This window comes from Bos taurus, chromosome 26 (assembly GCF_002263795.3).
Source record: "Bos taurus isolate L1 Dominette 01449 registration number 42190680 breed Hereford chromosome 26, ARS-UCD2.0, whole genome shotgun sequence".
Classification (NCBI taxonomy): Eukaryota; Metazoa; Chordata; class Mammalia; order Artiodactyla; family Bovidae; genus Bos; species Bos taurus.
In genome coordinates, this window is record NC_037353.1 from 31507188 (window position 1) to 31523094 (window position 15907).

The 15907-nt window shown below is 35.3% G+C and overlaps 1 protein-coding gene across 4 annotated transcripts in view; it reads left to right on the forward strand.

Annotated features, from left to right (window-relative positions):
* SHOC2 (SHOC2 leucine rich repeat scaffold protein) overlaps positions 1-15907 on the forward strand; it is an 87686-nt gene that overhangs the window by 26755 nt on the left and 45024 nt on the right. For all 4 annotated transcript variants that reach the window (XM_010820029.4, XM_059881818.1, NM_001101943.1 and 1 more), the window contains 1 exon segment: positions 5215-6139. In XM_010820029.4, the coding sequence (XP_010818331.1) occupies positions 5437-6139 (703 nt within the window). In that variant the 5' untranslated portion in view covers positions 5215-5436.

Sequence of the window (15907 nt, forward strand, 5' to 3'; positions counted from 1 at the left end):
TGCCACCTACAGATACCCAGGCATTATGGGACTTTTCCCTGGGCCTCCAGAGAAGGCAGGACTGGAAACTCGGCCCTACCAGAAATCAGACAAGACCAGGACCAGAATTCGAGTTCTCTGCCAAGGGGAGGTGATCAGTCTCCAATCCTCAGCTCAGGCTGAAGGCCCTTCAACCAGATTCCTGTGTCTAGGACCGGGGGACTAGAAAAACAGGGAAGGATAGAAAGGGTTAAGGAGAGGAGAGAGAGAGAGAGAGAGAGAGAGAGGAGGGAGGGAGGGAAGGGGAGAGAGGTCAGTAAAGTCTCATCTGTTAATGAGAGTAACACTCCTGGGGTGCCTGCTTAACAGATGGTCACTTTGGAAATCAAATATAATCATGTGATAGTAGTTTATAAATTTCTCAACCTATCTGAAAAGAGGGAGCAAGTCTTGTACCATTAGGATTGGGCAGGTAAAAGCAGAGGCAATGGGGATCTGCTTTTTTGGGAAAGGGTTTAACTGAAGACTTGATAACAGATTTGCTAGACTGAGGCAGATGTAGATACGTAAGTTCCTTTCCTGATAAGTCAGGCTCAAAGTGCATATCTGTTTCACCAGTGTTCTCCATGTGATATGTGTAAGATCCTAGATGAAGAGTTTGTGGCAAAGTCCAAACTCAAGCTCAGTGTCCATGGCCCTTTATGATTTGGTCTCAACTTCAATTTCTTTACCTCATTCCCTGGCATTTCCTTTTCTTGTCTCTCTCTCTCTCTCATCACCCAGTATCTTTTTCCAGAGAGAGAGGTAAGCAGTTAAATGAACAGTTTGAGGGTGTATTCTTTTATTTTTTTCTGTGTTATTACACAGATTTGTAACTCTCACATACATTTATATTTTTATTCAAACAAAAAATGCCAAATTAATCATATTATGAAGAAGCGACATTTTCAAAAAGTCTTTACTGGATTGTATGCCCATCAGCAGTCTATGAGAGTATAAGTGTCTCTGTGTCCTCACCAGCACAATTCTTTTTTTAGTTTTTAATCAGTTTGATAGGTATTATTTCTCATAGTTTGTTAAATATTCTTCTAATAAGTAGAAGAAGATGGCTTTCTAAATCTTTCATACAGCCAGAAGAGGATTCAGAGTTCATTTGCCCATTTGCTTCAAAATGAAAACATAACTTTGGACTCTACTGAAATCCACTTGTCAAACATTGGGTTAGCGTTCTACTTAGTTGTCTTTACAACTGCAACTTAGAAGCCACCTTGGAACCACAGCTTAGAAACCACCATCCTGAATTTGATGTTTCTCAATCCTTTGTGTGTCTAAATGTATGGTGTTTTTTTTTTTTTTTTTTTTGGCAAAGAATTAAAAAATTTACACAAGTAGAAATACAAAGGCCCAACAAACATTTGAAAATGAATGTCAAGAAATACAAATTAAAACTATGACAAGTACAATATTGGTTCAAAGTCAAAAATATTAAAAAAAAAAAAAAGACAGGACTGTCCATGGTATGATAAATGTGTTCACAAACCATATATATTAATTTGTATGTATTGACACATTATACAGATGGAACCATTCTTTATCATTATGCAATTTATATGTTTTATGTCTTTTTAAAACTTTTTATTTTATATTGGAATGTAGTGGGTGAAAATGTTGTGTTAGTTTCAGGAGTACAGCAAAGTGATTCAGTTATACATATATATAGAGCTACTCTTTCCTGTTTAGGTTGTTACATAATATTGAGCAGAGTAGATTCTTGTTGGTTATCCATTTTAAATATAATTGTGTGTACCTGTCAGTCCTAAACTCCCTACCTGTCTCTTTCCACCACGCTTCCCTGGTAACCATAAGTTCTCTATGAGCCTGTTTCTGTTTTGTAAATAGGTTCATTTGTATCATTTTTTTAGATTCTGCATAGAAGTGGTATCATATTTCACTTTCTCCTTCTAACTTAATTCACTCAGTTTCTGGGTCCATCCATGTTTGCTGCTGCAAGTGGCATTTCTTCATTCTTTTTAATGGCTGAGTATTATTCCATTGTGTTATATATACCACATCTTCTTTATCCAGTCCTCTGTCGTTGAACACTTAGGTTTTTTCCATGTCTTGGCTGTTGTAAACAGTACAGAAATCGGGGTGCTTGTGTCCTTTCGGATTCTAATGCATGCCCAAGAGTAGGGTTGTAGGATCTTATGATAGCTCTATTTTTCGTTTTTTTAAGGAACCTCCATACTGTTCTCTACAGTGGCTATACCAGTTTACATTCCCACCAACCATGTAGGAGAGTTCCCTTCTCTCCGCACTCTCTCTAGCATTTATTGTTTGTGAATTTTTTGATGATAGCCATTCTGACTGATGTGAGGTGATATCTCAATGTAGTTTTGATTTGCAGTTCTCTAATAATTAGTGATGTTGAACATCTTTTCATGTGCCTCATGGCCATCTGCATATCTTCTTTGGAGAAATGTCTATTTAGGTCTTATACCCTTTTTTGATTGAGTTGTTTTGATGATATTAAGCCCCATGAATTATTTGTAAATTTTGGAAACTAATCCCTTGTTGGTCATGTCATTTGCAAATATTTTCTCCAATTCTGTGGGTTGTCTTTTTGTTTTGTATGGTTTCCTTTGTTATGCAAAAGCTTTTACATTTAATTAGGTCCCATTTGTTCATTTTTGTTTTTATTTCCACTACTCTTGGGGGATGGACCGAAAAAGATATCACTGCGATTTATGTCAGAAAGTGCCTATGTGTTCCTGTAAGAGTTTTATAGTGTCTGGTCTCACATTTAGGTCTTTCATTCATTTTGTGCTTATTTTTGTGTATGTTAGAGAATGTTCTAATTTCATTTTTTTATATCTATTGAATAGCTATCCATTTACATTTAAAATAATTATCAATATGTATGTTCTTATTACCATTTTCTCACTTGTTTTGGGTTTGTTTTTAATAGGCCTTTTTCCTTCCCTTCCTCTTCTGTTCTCTTTCCGTTTGATGACCATTTTTGTGTGTTTGGACTGCTTTTTCTTTTTTGTCTGTTTATCGTAGTTTTGGGATTTGTTGTTCCCATGAGGTTTTGATATAGCAGTCTAATATATGTGCAAGGTTGTTTTAAGTTTGCTGGTCTGTTTCCCACCTAGAAAAGTTCCCTTATCATTTGTTGCAAAGCTGGTCTGGTGGTGCTGGTTAGCTTTTGCTTGTCTGTAAAACATTTGATGTCTCTGTCACATCTGACTGAGAGCCTTGATGGGTACAGTATTCTTTTTTTTTTTTAATTTATTTGGCTGCATCACATCTTAGTTGTGACATGTGGGGTCTAGATCCTTGACCAGGGATCGAACCTGGGTCCCTGCACTGGGATTGCAGAGTCTTAGCCACTGGACCACCAGGGAACTCCTAGCATATTCTTGGTTGTAGGTTTTTCCCTTTTATCACTTTAAATATGTCATACCACTCCCCTTGGGCCTGCAGAGTTTTGCTGAGAAATCAATCAGATGATAACCATATGGGAATTCACTTGTATGTTATTTATCATTTTTCCTTTGTTGCTTTTAATTTTTTTTCCCCTTTAATTACTGTGTGTCTTGGCATGTTCTTCCTTGGGTTTATTCTGCCTGAGACTCTGAGCTTCCTGGACTTGGGTGACTGTTTCCTTTCCCATGTTAGGGATGTTTTTCGCTATTATCTCTTCAGATATTTTCTCAGGTTGATTCTCTCTCTATTCTCCTTCTGGGACCCCTATAATGCGAATGTTGATGCATTTAATGTTGTCCAGAGGTCTCTCAGACTGTCTTAATTTCTTTTTATTCTTATTTTTTCTTTTCCATGGCAGTGATTTCCACCATTCTGTCTTCCATGTCACTTATCTGTTCTTCTACTTCAGTTATTCAGCTGTAGATTCCTTCTAGTGTATTTTTCATTTCAGTTATTGTATTTATCTCTGTTTGTTCTTTAGTTCTTCTTGTTCAGTCACCAAGTCATGTCTAACTCTTTGGGACCCCATGGACTGCAGTCCTCCAGGTTTCCTTGTCCTTTACTACCAGTCTGTCTTCTTGTATCTACCTTTCAGAATATTCTGCTAGTTGCTTCATGTGTTTTGTCAGGGTTTTAAGTTACAATTAATGTGAAAAACAGAATATTTTTCTAACTTGTATGGAATTATTATTATTCTAACTTGTATGGAATCAGAAGTCTTTTATTGTAATTTAAGATTCAGTATTGTAAAGCTTTCACATATGCATTTAAGGTAAGACTAGGGAATATATTTAGTATATGTGGCTTATTGATGTGTTTTTCTGAGTAACTAATTATTAAATGTGATGATCAACATTCTAGTCTTATACCAAGAATAGATCATATTAGCCTAGTGTTGTCTTACTTCCATCTCCCCTTGTATTTTCAACCTTTGTGGGTCATTTTGGTCAGTCATTTTTACCAGTGAACTGTTCCTGTTTCTAAGAACCCTTAATCCTTCTCACTGTCAACTGAAAAGTTACCTTTTCAGTTCCTAGAATATAGGTTTCATGGATATTGCTCTGTTATTGTTTCTCAAAAGGGGTACTTAGAGCCCCTTTCCTGATGTATTTGCTGTTTTCCATATGTATCTCAATTTTGTTCCTTTACTCCACTGCTCTCCATTCTGTCATGATTGCCTTTCAAGTCTTTCCTTTTGCTTGAAACTGTTTGTTAATTAGCTGCAGATATAGCAGTTTTACTGTAGTAGTTAGGCATGTAGGGAGTGTACCACCATTTTGGAATCTTAGTTTCATTACTTTGCCAAGATCACAAAGCTGGTTATTTAAAGATATTTCTGTGCCTCAGTTGTCCCTGTGTGTAAGATAGGGGTAAGGATTTATCTCAGGGCTGATATAGAATTAATGTTTGTAAATTCCTTGCAGTGGTGTTTGTTCATAGAAAGTACTTAGACATTAGCTGCTGTGGTGATTTCTCCATGTTTCATCACTTTAGAATTTTGCATTTTGATTACTTGTTCTTATCTTACCTCTTCCTGTTAGATTGTAAATTCCTCAAAGTTAGAATCTGTTTTATTAATTTTTAGTTTTTTAATGGGTTTTGTAAAGTAGGAGGTGTTCAATATTATTACTGTTTCAAATCATAGGAAAATAGCAAAATTGTCAGTAAGATTGTTTGCAGCACCAATTTACTTAATATAAATGATAACCTAAAGTAATTTAATACTCTCTCTGTATTATATTTCAGGAATTCTAATGAATCATTGATTGACCAGCACCATTTTACCAGTTGGAATGAGTTATCAGAAATGGGCATAGTGGTTTTAGATCCAGCATGTAACAGATGGAGATTACTTCTTCAAGCCAACACCTTTTTTGACTGTGTAGGATCTTTGTCTCTTCATCTTTGAATTTCTTTTGTTGGTAAATAAAAGGAGTTCATGTAGTTTTTGCCCTAGCTTGAGTCACCATGAGTAGTAGTTTAGGAAAAGAAAAAGACTCTAAAGAGAAAGATCCCAAAGCACCATCAGCCAAGGAAAGAGAAAAGGAGGCAAAAGCCTCTGGAGGTTTTGGGAAAGAGAGCAAAGAAAAAGAACCTAAGACCAAAGGGAAAGATGCCAAAGATGGAAAGAAGGACTCCAGTGCTGCCCAGCCAGGGGTGGCTTTTTCGGTTGATAATACGATCAAACGGCCAAATCCAGCACCTGGGACTAGAAAAAAGTCTAGCAATGCAGAGGTGATTAAAGAGCTCAACAAATGCCGAGAAGAGAACTCAATGCGTTTGGACTTATCCAAGAGGTCTATACACATATTGCCATCATCAATCAAGGAGTTGACTCAATTAACAGAACTTTATTTATATAGCAACAAATTACAGTCCCTCCCAGCGGAAGTGGGCTGTCTAGTAAATCTCATGACACTGGCTCTAAGTGAAAATTCACTTACCAGTTTGCCTGACTCTCTCGATAACTTGAAGAAGCTGCGGATGCTTGATTTAAGGCATAATAAACTGAGAGAAATTCCTTCAGTGGTGTATAGGCTAGATTCTCTCACCACTCTTTATCTTCGCTTTAATCGTATAACTACTGTGGAAAAAGACATCAAAAACCTGTCAAAACTCAGCATGCTTAGCATTCGAGAGAACAAAATCAAACAACTACCTGCTGAAATTGGTAAGAGGCCTTGCATTACTTTTATTATTTATAGTATTTATTATGCTAAATAGTTTCGTTGAGTTCTTTTCCATATCAGAAAGTGTCTAATAACTTGCCTAAAAAAAAAAAAAAAAACTAATTAGTTTCTAAGTTCTGTCTTTAGCTTGCTTTAATCGGTTTTATGATATTAATAGTACATGGTTTGAGATCATTTTATAGACCTAGAAAATGACTTAGAACGTAAATGCAATTGGGCCTTTTTCACACAAAACTAATCTACTTTCATTTTCATTGGGAAATAGTAAATTTGAAGCAGAAAAAAATTCTTGCCAAAGTTTTTAGTTGTTAACCATCTGCTTTTAAAGTATTTACAGATAGCATTATGTAAGACGCTTTAAGGCTATGTTTTCCCATTTTCTGACATTTTCCTTTTTACCTGAAAATGTTTGTTTAAATTCACATCTCTTTTCTACCTAATTTACCACAAAAGATTGGCATGTAAGAGTCTTGTGAATAAGCTGGGTGGTAAGCAAGTTGAAAAATTTTTTCATTTTGAAAATACTTACATGTTCATTAAAAACACTCTGAGGATGCAGAAAAGTACAGAGGCAGCTATAGTTAATGTCAACACTTAGTATTTTGATAGCTTTCATTCTTATTTTTACACCTAAAGCTATATGTACTAAAAAAAGGGGGAATGCTTTTAAAAGAATGGATAGATGGATAAAAAAATAGGAAATATACATGTGTAAACAAGTCAGTAAAAAGTTACTTGTTTGATATTTTTAATTAAAATTTTTTCAGCAACTTTTGGAATATAGTAAATTGTTGATTTACCAGATTTGAGAAATTGATAAAGGTATTGTCTTTGTAGGCCCTTTTTATGAGAGTTCAAAAACTTGACATAAAAATTGATTATGTAACTTTTAAAGATAAGTTTCTTTTTTTGTGGGTGAAAGATTTATTCTGAATAAAACAGGTTAGTTAAATATATTGTTGCCTTAAGTGTTGGTCTTACGAGTGATAAAAGAAACTTTGTTTTTAGGCTGTGCAGCTTTGTAGAGATACAATACTCTGTGGGCATTTAAAAATTTTTTGTTTAGCTTTGAAAAAAATGTAATTTATATTTTAGGTATGGTGTTCTATTATATTTAGCTCTAGCCAGAAACTTAAAATCTTAATTTAATTTTGGTTTAATTAAATATATTTAGAAATCCATGATTGATTTTTCTCAAAGATTTATAAAGTATGACACACTTATAAGATATTAAAATATTCCTGAAAATTTGAGTGGAAAGGCTCTTTTCCATGTTTTCAGATAGGAATGTGATTGTTGAATGACTTTTGATTCTGTACTTGATTTGATCAAAATTTGACCTGTTTATGTGATTCATTGTAGAATAGAATTATAAGTTTTTGGGGAATGTAATGCTGAATTTTTAGGTAGACATATAAAATGTTATTTGCTGTCTTTGTACTTAATGTTTTGTGCATGTTACACTTCAGTCTAAAATGTTGACTTTCATTCATATGAGAGTTTTTCATTAAGGACTTTATGTAGAAATGTTATCAAATTACCTGGGAATTAAGAACATTCATTTCTTAAACAGGAAATTATTTCATTGGACTTTAAATTTACTTCACTTTGTTTTTAAGCATATGGATAAAATATTTTTACTATAAAGTAATGCATTTATTGGCAAATTTTATTTAATTAGGTTGATTTTTGTGGCTGCCTAATCTTTGGACCTTTATTTCTAAATTTGCAATTTTAAAAATAAACACAATTTGTTTTTTAATGAGTACCCCCCAACCATTAGTGACATTGAATTTTGTGTTCTTTTAATTTCTGTATTTCTATGAAAATAGTAACTTCATAAATGTCATTCATATTCCAGGCAAGGCATCAGATAGAAAGTAAATTACTTTAAAAAATAAAATAATATTTCTTATAAGGAATTAAAATTTATAAGGTTTACTTTAGATGCATGGATTTGGGACAAACCTTGCAGAAGTCTGCATTATGTATTTCCTTATGGGAACAAGAAAATAAAGGTCTAGTAAAAATAAAATAGTTGGAATAATATGAATAGCTGTTGTTTGAGCACAGTATGTTGTATAACATACACTGTTTTTTACATGTAACTTTGTTATCTCATTAAATTCTTATAGTAATCCAGTGAAATAAGTACTTTTCTCTATGCTGAGAAAGGAACTGAAAATTGAGTGAGATTAGATAATTTACTAAAGGTCATATGGTAAGAAGTTGGCAAAGTCACAGTTTGACTCTAGGTCTCACTGTACTGCTTCCAGTGTCTAGAAGTGGATGCCATCTGACTTTGCAACCTCATGGACTGTAGCACACCAGGCTTCTCTGTCCTTCACTATCTCCTGGAGTCATGTCCATTGAGTTGGTGATGCGATCCAACAACCTCATCCTCTGTTGTGCCCTTCTTCTCCTGCCCTCAGTCTTTCCCAGCATCAGGGTCTTTCCCAGTTGAGTCAGCTCTTCATGTCAGGTGGCCAAAGTATTGGAGCTTCAGCTTCAGCATCAGTCCTTCCGATGAATATTCAGGGTTGATTTCCTTTAGGATTAGCTGGTTTGATCCTCTTGCAGTCCAAGGGACTCAGGAATCTTCTCTAGCACCACAATTGGAAAGCATTAGTTCTTCAGTGCTTAGCCTTCTTTATGGTCCAGTGCTCACATCCATACATGACTGTGGAAAAATCATACCATTGATTATATGGATATTTGTCAGCAAAGTGATGTCTCTGCTTTTAGGGTGCTGTCTAGCTTTGTCATAGCTTTTCTGCCAAGGAGCAAGCATCTTTTAATTTTGTGGCTGCAGTCACCATCTGCAGTGATTTTGTAGCCCAAGAAAATAAAATCTGTCACTGCTTTCCACTTTTCCCCCTTCTGTTTGCCGTGAAGTGTTGGAACCAGATGACATGATCTCAGTTTTTTGAATGTTGAGTTTTAAGGCAGCCTTTTCACTACTCTTTCACTTTCAAGAGGCTCTTTGGTAACTCTTTGCTTTCTGCCATGAGAGTGGTATCATCTGCATATCTGAGGTTGTTGATATTTCTCCTGGCAGTCTTGATTTTAGCTTGGGATACATCCAGCCCAGCATTTCCCATAATGTACTCTGCATATAAGTTAAATAAGCAGGGTGACAATATACAGCCTTGACACACTCCTTTTCCAGTCCATAGTTCCATCTCTGGTTCTGTTGCTTCTTGACCTTCATATAGGTTTCTCAGGAGACATATATGGTGGTCTGGTATTCACATGTCTTTAAGAATTTTTTATAGTTGTGATCCACACACTGAAAGCTTTAGTCTGTGAAGCAGAAGTGGATGTTTTTCTGGAATTCCTTGCTTTTTCTATGATCCAACAGATGCTGGTAATTTGATCTCTGGTTCCTCTACCTTTTCTAAATCCAGCTTGTACATCTGGCAGTTCTCAGTTCATGTACTGCAGAAGCTTAGCTTGAAGGATTTTGAGCATAATCTTACTAGCATGTGAAATGAGTGCAATTGTATGGTGGTTTGAACATTCTTTGGCATTGCCCTTCTTTTCGATTGGAATGAAAACTGACCTTCTCCAATCCTGTGGCCACTGCTGTTTTCCAAATTTGCTGACATGTTGACAGATTAATAGCTTAATTCAGATATAATTCACATGCCGTATGATTAATGCATTTGAAGAATACAATTTAGTGGTTTTTTAGCATGTTCACAAAGTTGTTCACTATCACAAACAATTACAGGACATTTTCATTACTCCAGAGAGAAACTCTGTACTCTTTGGCAATCACCCCACCCCAGCCCCATTTTCTTCCAACCCCTTAGACCTATTCAAGCATTAATCTACTTTCTGTTTCTGTAGATTTGCCTATTGTGGTGTGTGCATGCTAAGTTGCTTCAGTCATGTCCGACTCTTTGTGATCCTGTGGACTGTAGCCTACCAGGCTCCTCTGTCCATGGAATTCTCCAGTTCTAATAATTGGAATAATAAAATATATAGTCTTTGGTGAGTGGTTTCTTTCACTTAGCAAAATGTTTTCAAAATTCATCCAGATTGTAGCATCTATCAATATATTGTTCTTTTTATTGCTGAATAATATTCCATTGTATATTATACCACATTTTATTTATCTACTCATCAGTTGTTGAACATTTGGGTTGCTTTCACCTTTTGACTGTTAGGAATAAAATTACTATGAACATTTGTGTGTAAGTTTTTGTATAGACATTTGTTTTCATTTCTCTTGGGTGTATACCTAGAAGAGGAATTACTGAGTCATATAGTAACTCTATGTTTAATCTTTTGAGGAACTACTAGACTATTTTCTTAAGTTACTGCACCATCTTACATTTCCATCAGCAGTGTATGAGGGTTCCAATTCCTCTACATCCTCAACACTTGTGTTAGCTATTTTAATGTAGCCATTCCATGAGTGTGAAGTGGTATCTTATATGTTTTTTATTTATAGTTCTGTGATTATTGATTTGTTTTTAATTTTTGAAAGCTATCTTTTGTTTTAAAGGAAAGACAGAAATAACTGTTTTCTGTGATGCAGATCTTGCTTTTCTGATTTTTAAATTACAGCACCCCCCCACCCTCCTGCAAATCCTGAGCTCTTTTAAGAATGCTTATTAAAAAGACTCATGCACCAAGATCAAATGAAATGGAATTTGACATTTTGAAAAGTTTGACATCTTTAATGTAATTTGACTTATTGTTGAAGATCATAACAAGAGAATGTACACTTCATTATGTTCATTATATATACTAATTACCATTTGTTAAACTTGCATTTTTAGAAGTTTAGCTCTACATTATTTATATATATATATATTTATATATATATATATACACACACACATATGGTACTTATTCTTTGTTGTTTTTATGAGTATAAAACCTTGATTCATGCTATCTGGTTTGTTCAGCAGTATATTTGGTAAGTATGAGAAATTTGAAATTTGTGAAACATAGCGTAGTAGTATTTAGTTTAGCATATTTGAAATTTAGCAGCTCTGTTGTGTTTATAAGGAAATTATATTAAAAACTGAATACCTGTTTAAGTATTAATGACATCTTTATTAATGCCATGTGATTTGATACCAATGATGCATATTCACGTGGGTGAACATTGGCATAAAACAGTGAAAGGATACTGAAAGATCCTTTCTGAAGGATCCTTACTGAAGATCATAATATATTAGAGAATAGTCAGGAAAACTCTTCATTTGGTGATACTGAATTTATTTTTTTCCTTTTGTATGATAAGGTGTGGACAGATAAAGTAAATGTACTATCTTTTTGTGTTAAATAGATAGATGGAAACCTTAGGCATTGCTTTCTCTTTTAGACCAGTATATCATTCTTCCTGCCCACATCTCCTTTCACCATATTTAATCTTGAAAAAGACTCCTCACTGAACACCAAGTCACTCAAGAAGTCATATTTTCAGAGGGAAAACAATAAATAACCACTCTCTTACCCCATCCTCTTCCCTGCCTGGTTCCTTTGAGTTTCATGTTAGAGATGTGCTTTTGTAAAATTTTTTTTTTGCTTCAGTAAATTAGAGTAAAGGTTATCAGGTTTTCATTTTGAATAATCTGTCACTTTAGTTCAGGTAATTCTGAACAATGAAGTTTTAAAGGGTTTTATTCTTCTAGAAAGGAAATGATTACTCTTTGAAACGAGAAATAAACTCCATCTTTGTCTCTTACTAGTAATACTATAGGACTTCCCCCATGGCTCAGTGGGTAAAGAATCTGCCTGCAATGCAGGAGACCTGGGTTGGATCCCTTGGTCGGGAATATCCCTTGGAGAAAGAAATGGCAACCCATTCCAGTATTCTTGTCTGAAAAATCCCTTTGATAGAGGAGCCTGGTGGGCCACAGTCCAGAGGGTCACAGAGAGTTGGACGTGACTAAGCACGCACTAGACATTCATTCAATATTTCTAGAACTTTTCCTTCAGTGAATTAAAAGACTAGTTTTAAAATTTCTTCTCTTTAAAGTTTCCTCCTATTCATTATTCTTTATAAAATAGCTAAGTTAGAGGGAATCTTTTTTAAAAAAAAATATTCATCCTATATTTTCTGTTCAGTGAAGTGCTAGATCATTTATATTGTACACAATTTTGAGTGGGTAAATTGTCTTAGAGAATGATCTGCTATGTTATACATGCTTTTTGAGAACCCAGATCATTTTTACCCATTTAAAAAACTCTCACAGCATTCAGATATATGAGAAATTAGAAATAGCAATTTTTTAACCCATATGACTCATTAACACTTATTGAAAACAAAATCAGTTTTCTACTGTTTATACTACAGTACTGCAGTTATATTTTATGTCAAGTAATATATAATAAATGTATATATGTGTATAATCAATATATAAAAAAATACTAAGAATCAGTTTTTTTAATTATCGAAGAGACCTTAGAGATTTTAATTCCCTATTATGTAGTTTTCTGTAAATTTTTTTAGATAATAAATGGTAGGCTTTCAATAAATGTTGAAGGGCTTCCTTGGTGGCTCAGATGGTAGAGTCTACCTGCAGTGCAGGAGACTCAGTTTCGATCCCTGGGTCGGGAAGATACCCTGAAGAAGGGAATGGTTATCCCCTCCAGTATTCTTGCCTGGAGAATTCCATGGACAGAGGTCCCTGGCAGGCTACAGTCCATGGGGTTGCAAAGAGTTGGACATGACCGAGTGACCAATACTTTCAATAAATGTGGCTTGAAGTGAATTTAATGAAGCCCAACACTATTACCCAATTTTTAATATTAACTCAAATTGTAACCCTTAGTTCCTAAAATTCTTGAAATTCTCTCAGGACTGTCAGGGGTGCTGCAGTTGCTTTCATGGTCCAGGTAACATTATTTAATGATCTCATTTGACTGTTTTGTACAAGTGCTAATGAGTAACTTAGTTTGGCAGGCAAGAGAAATCAGGAAAGGGAATTCATAGTTGTTAATAAATAACTTTTTTTCACTGGAAATCAGCAAGAAACCTTACAGACCTAGAAATGAACTGTTAATTTAGTTGCTGCTGCTGCTAAGTCACGTCAGTCATGTCTGACTCTGTGCAGCCCCATGGCAGCCCATCAGGCTCCTCCGTCCCTGGGATTCTCCAGGCAAGAATACTGGAGTGGGTTGCCATTTCCTTCTCCAGTGCATGAAAGTGAAAAGTGAAAGTGAAGTTGCTCAGTCGGGTCCAACTCTTCGCGACCCCATGGACTGTAGCCTACCAGGCTCCGCTGTCCATGGGATTTCCCAGGCAAGAGTACTGGAGTGGGGTGCCATTGTCAAATTGTCCGGTGTTTCACTAAAACAACAGAAACCTGGAAAAGTTGTTATTATTGCTAAAGGAGGAGATAACAGAGGGGAAAAACAGCATTTGAACCATCTTGGAAAGATCTGACTGAACCAGAGGATACATTTGACTTCCCACTCTGCTGTGGTGTAGGGAAGAGGGCAGTCTTTGTGCTCTAATGATAGCATGCTAGCCATTCAAAGAATACACACAGTGTTGTCTATGTTGCTTAGTTACAGAAGCACTTGCTTAGAAGAATTACTAAAGTTTTCTTTAGAGTAAAAGGGAGAATTAGGCCTATAATACAAATTTATACAAATAAAATAATGTGTATTCTGATATAAGTCCCTAAATCTGTTCAAGCTTGTGTAATAAAAATTTCCAGCCCTTGTTAATTGTGTTGTTTTGCATATGTATTTTAGTAAGATTTGATTTGGTTTTTATTGCTCTGAATGTTTGAAAAATGACCCTATAAGTTCAGGAACAAGAGTTAATTTAAAAATGTAAATGTCCTTTAGTTCAGTTCAGTCGCTCAGTCGTGTCCTTAATATGAGTCAAATGATAATATAGGGTAAGCCACAACTTATGAAATAAACCTAAATTATTTATTTCCTAATATTTGAGTGCCTGTTAGATACATTTTAATAGGGTCTTTTTGTATGTTGCTAGATTTAATTTACTAAATCTTGAAGATTTTTGCATCTGTACTCCTCATGGATATTATCTGTAATTTCCTTTTTTCCCTTTCTCATTTTTGTAATGGTTTGCTATCAGGGCAACTCTGGCTTCATACTGTGGAATGAGTTGGGAGGAGTTCCTCTTTTATGTTCTGGAGGAGTTTGTGTAGAATTAGTATTATGTTTTCAAATGATTCAGATGGTAAATAATCCAACTGCAATGCAGGAGACCCAGGTTTGATCCCTGGGTTGGAAAGATCCCCTGGAGAAGGAAATGGCTACCCACTCCAGTATTCTTGCCTGGAGAATCCCATGGACAGAGGAGCCTGGCAGGCTGTAGTCCATGGAGTTGCAAAGAGGCAGACATTACTGAGCGACAAACTTTTACTCCTTTGAAATGTTTAGAAGAATTTAAGAGTCTTGTAATCTGGGATGGTTTTCTTTGTAGAAAGGTTTTAAATGGCAAGTTAATGGAAAGTTATTTGGGTTTTTTGTTTCTTCTTAGTTGAATTTTGGTAGTTTTAAATCTGTCAGAGCGTTTGTCTTTTGATTTGTTAAATTTTTTGGCATTAAAGTTTTTGAATTAAAGTTCATTTAGTTCCTTATTATACTTTTGAAATTTGGAATATGTATTATTATGTCTCTCATTCATTCCTGATATTGCTTTTATTGGTATTTAAAAAAAAAACAAACTGCTTTTGATGTCTTTATTTTTTCTATTATATTCCCTTTTTTTGTTGTTGTTGTTTTCTATGCATAATTAATAGAGTTTTGCCAAGAAAATGCACTGGTCATAGCAAACACCCTCTTTCAACAACACGAGAGAAGACTCTACACATGGACATCACCAGATGGTCAACACCGAAATCAGATTGATTATGTTCTTTGCAGCCAAAGATGGAGAAGCTCTATACAGTCAACAAAAACAAGACTGGGAGCTGACTGTGGCTCAGATTATGAACTCCTTGTTACCAAATTCAGACTTAAATTGAAGAAAATAGGGAAAATCACTAGACCATTCAGATATGACCTAAATCAAATCCCTTATGATTATGCAGTGGAAGTGAGAAATAGATTTAAGGGCCTAGATCTGATAGAGTGCTTGATGAACTATGGAATGAGGTTCGTGACATTGTACAGGAGACAGGGATCAAGACCATTCCCATGGAAAAGAAATGCAGAAAAGCAAAATGGCTGTCTGGGGAGGCCTTACAAATAGCTGTGAAAAGAAGAGAAGAGAAAAGCAAAGGAGAAAAGGAAAAATATAAACATCTGAATGCAGAGTTCCAAAGAATAGCAAGAAGAGAGAAGAAAGACTTCCTCAGTGATCAGTGCAAAGAAATAGAGGAAAACAATAGAATGGGAAAGACTAGAGATCTCTTCAAGAAAATTAGAGATACCAAGGGAACATTTCATGCAAAGCTGAGCTCGATAAAGGACAGAAATGGTATGGACCTATCAGAAGCAGAAGATATTAAGAAGAGGTGGCAAGAATACACAGAAGAACTGTACAAAAAAGATCTTCACAACCCAGATAATCACAATGATGTGATCACTCACCTAGAGCCAGACATCCTGGAATGTGAAGTCAAGTGGGCCTTAGGAAGCATCACTACGAACAAAGCTAGTGGAGGTGATGGAATTCCAGTGGAACTATTTCAAATCCTGAAAGATAATGCTGTTAAAGTGCTGCACTCAATATGCTAGCAAATTTGGAAAACCCAGCAGTGGCCACAGGACTGGAAAAGGTCAATTTTCATTCCAATCCCAAA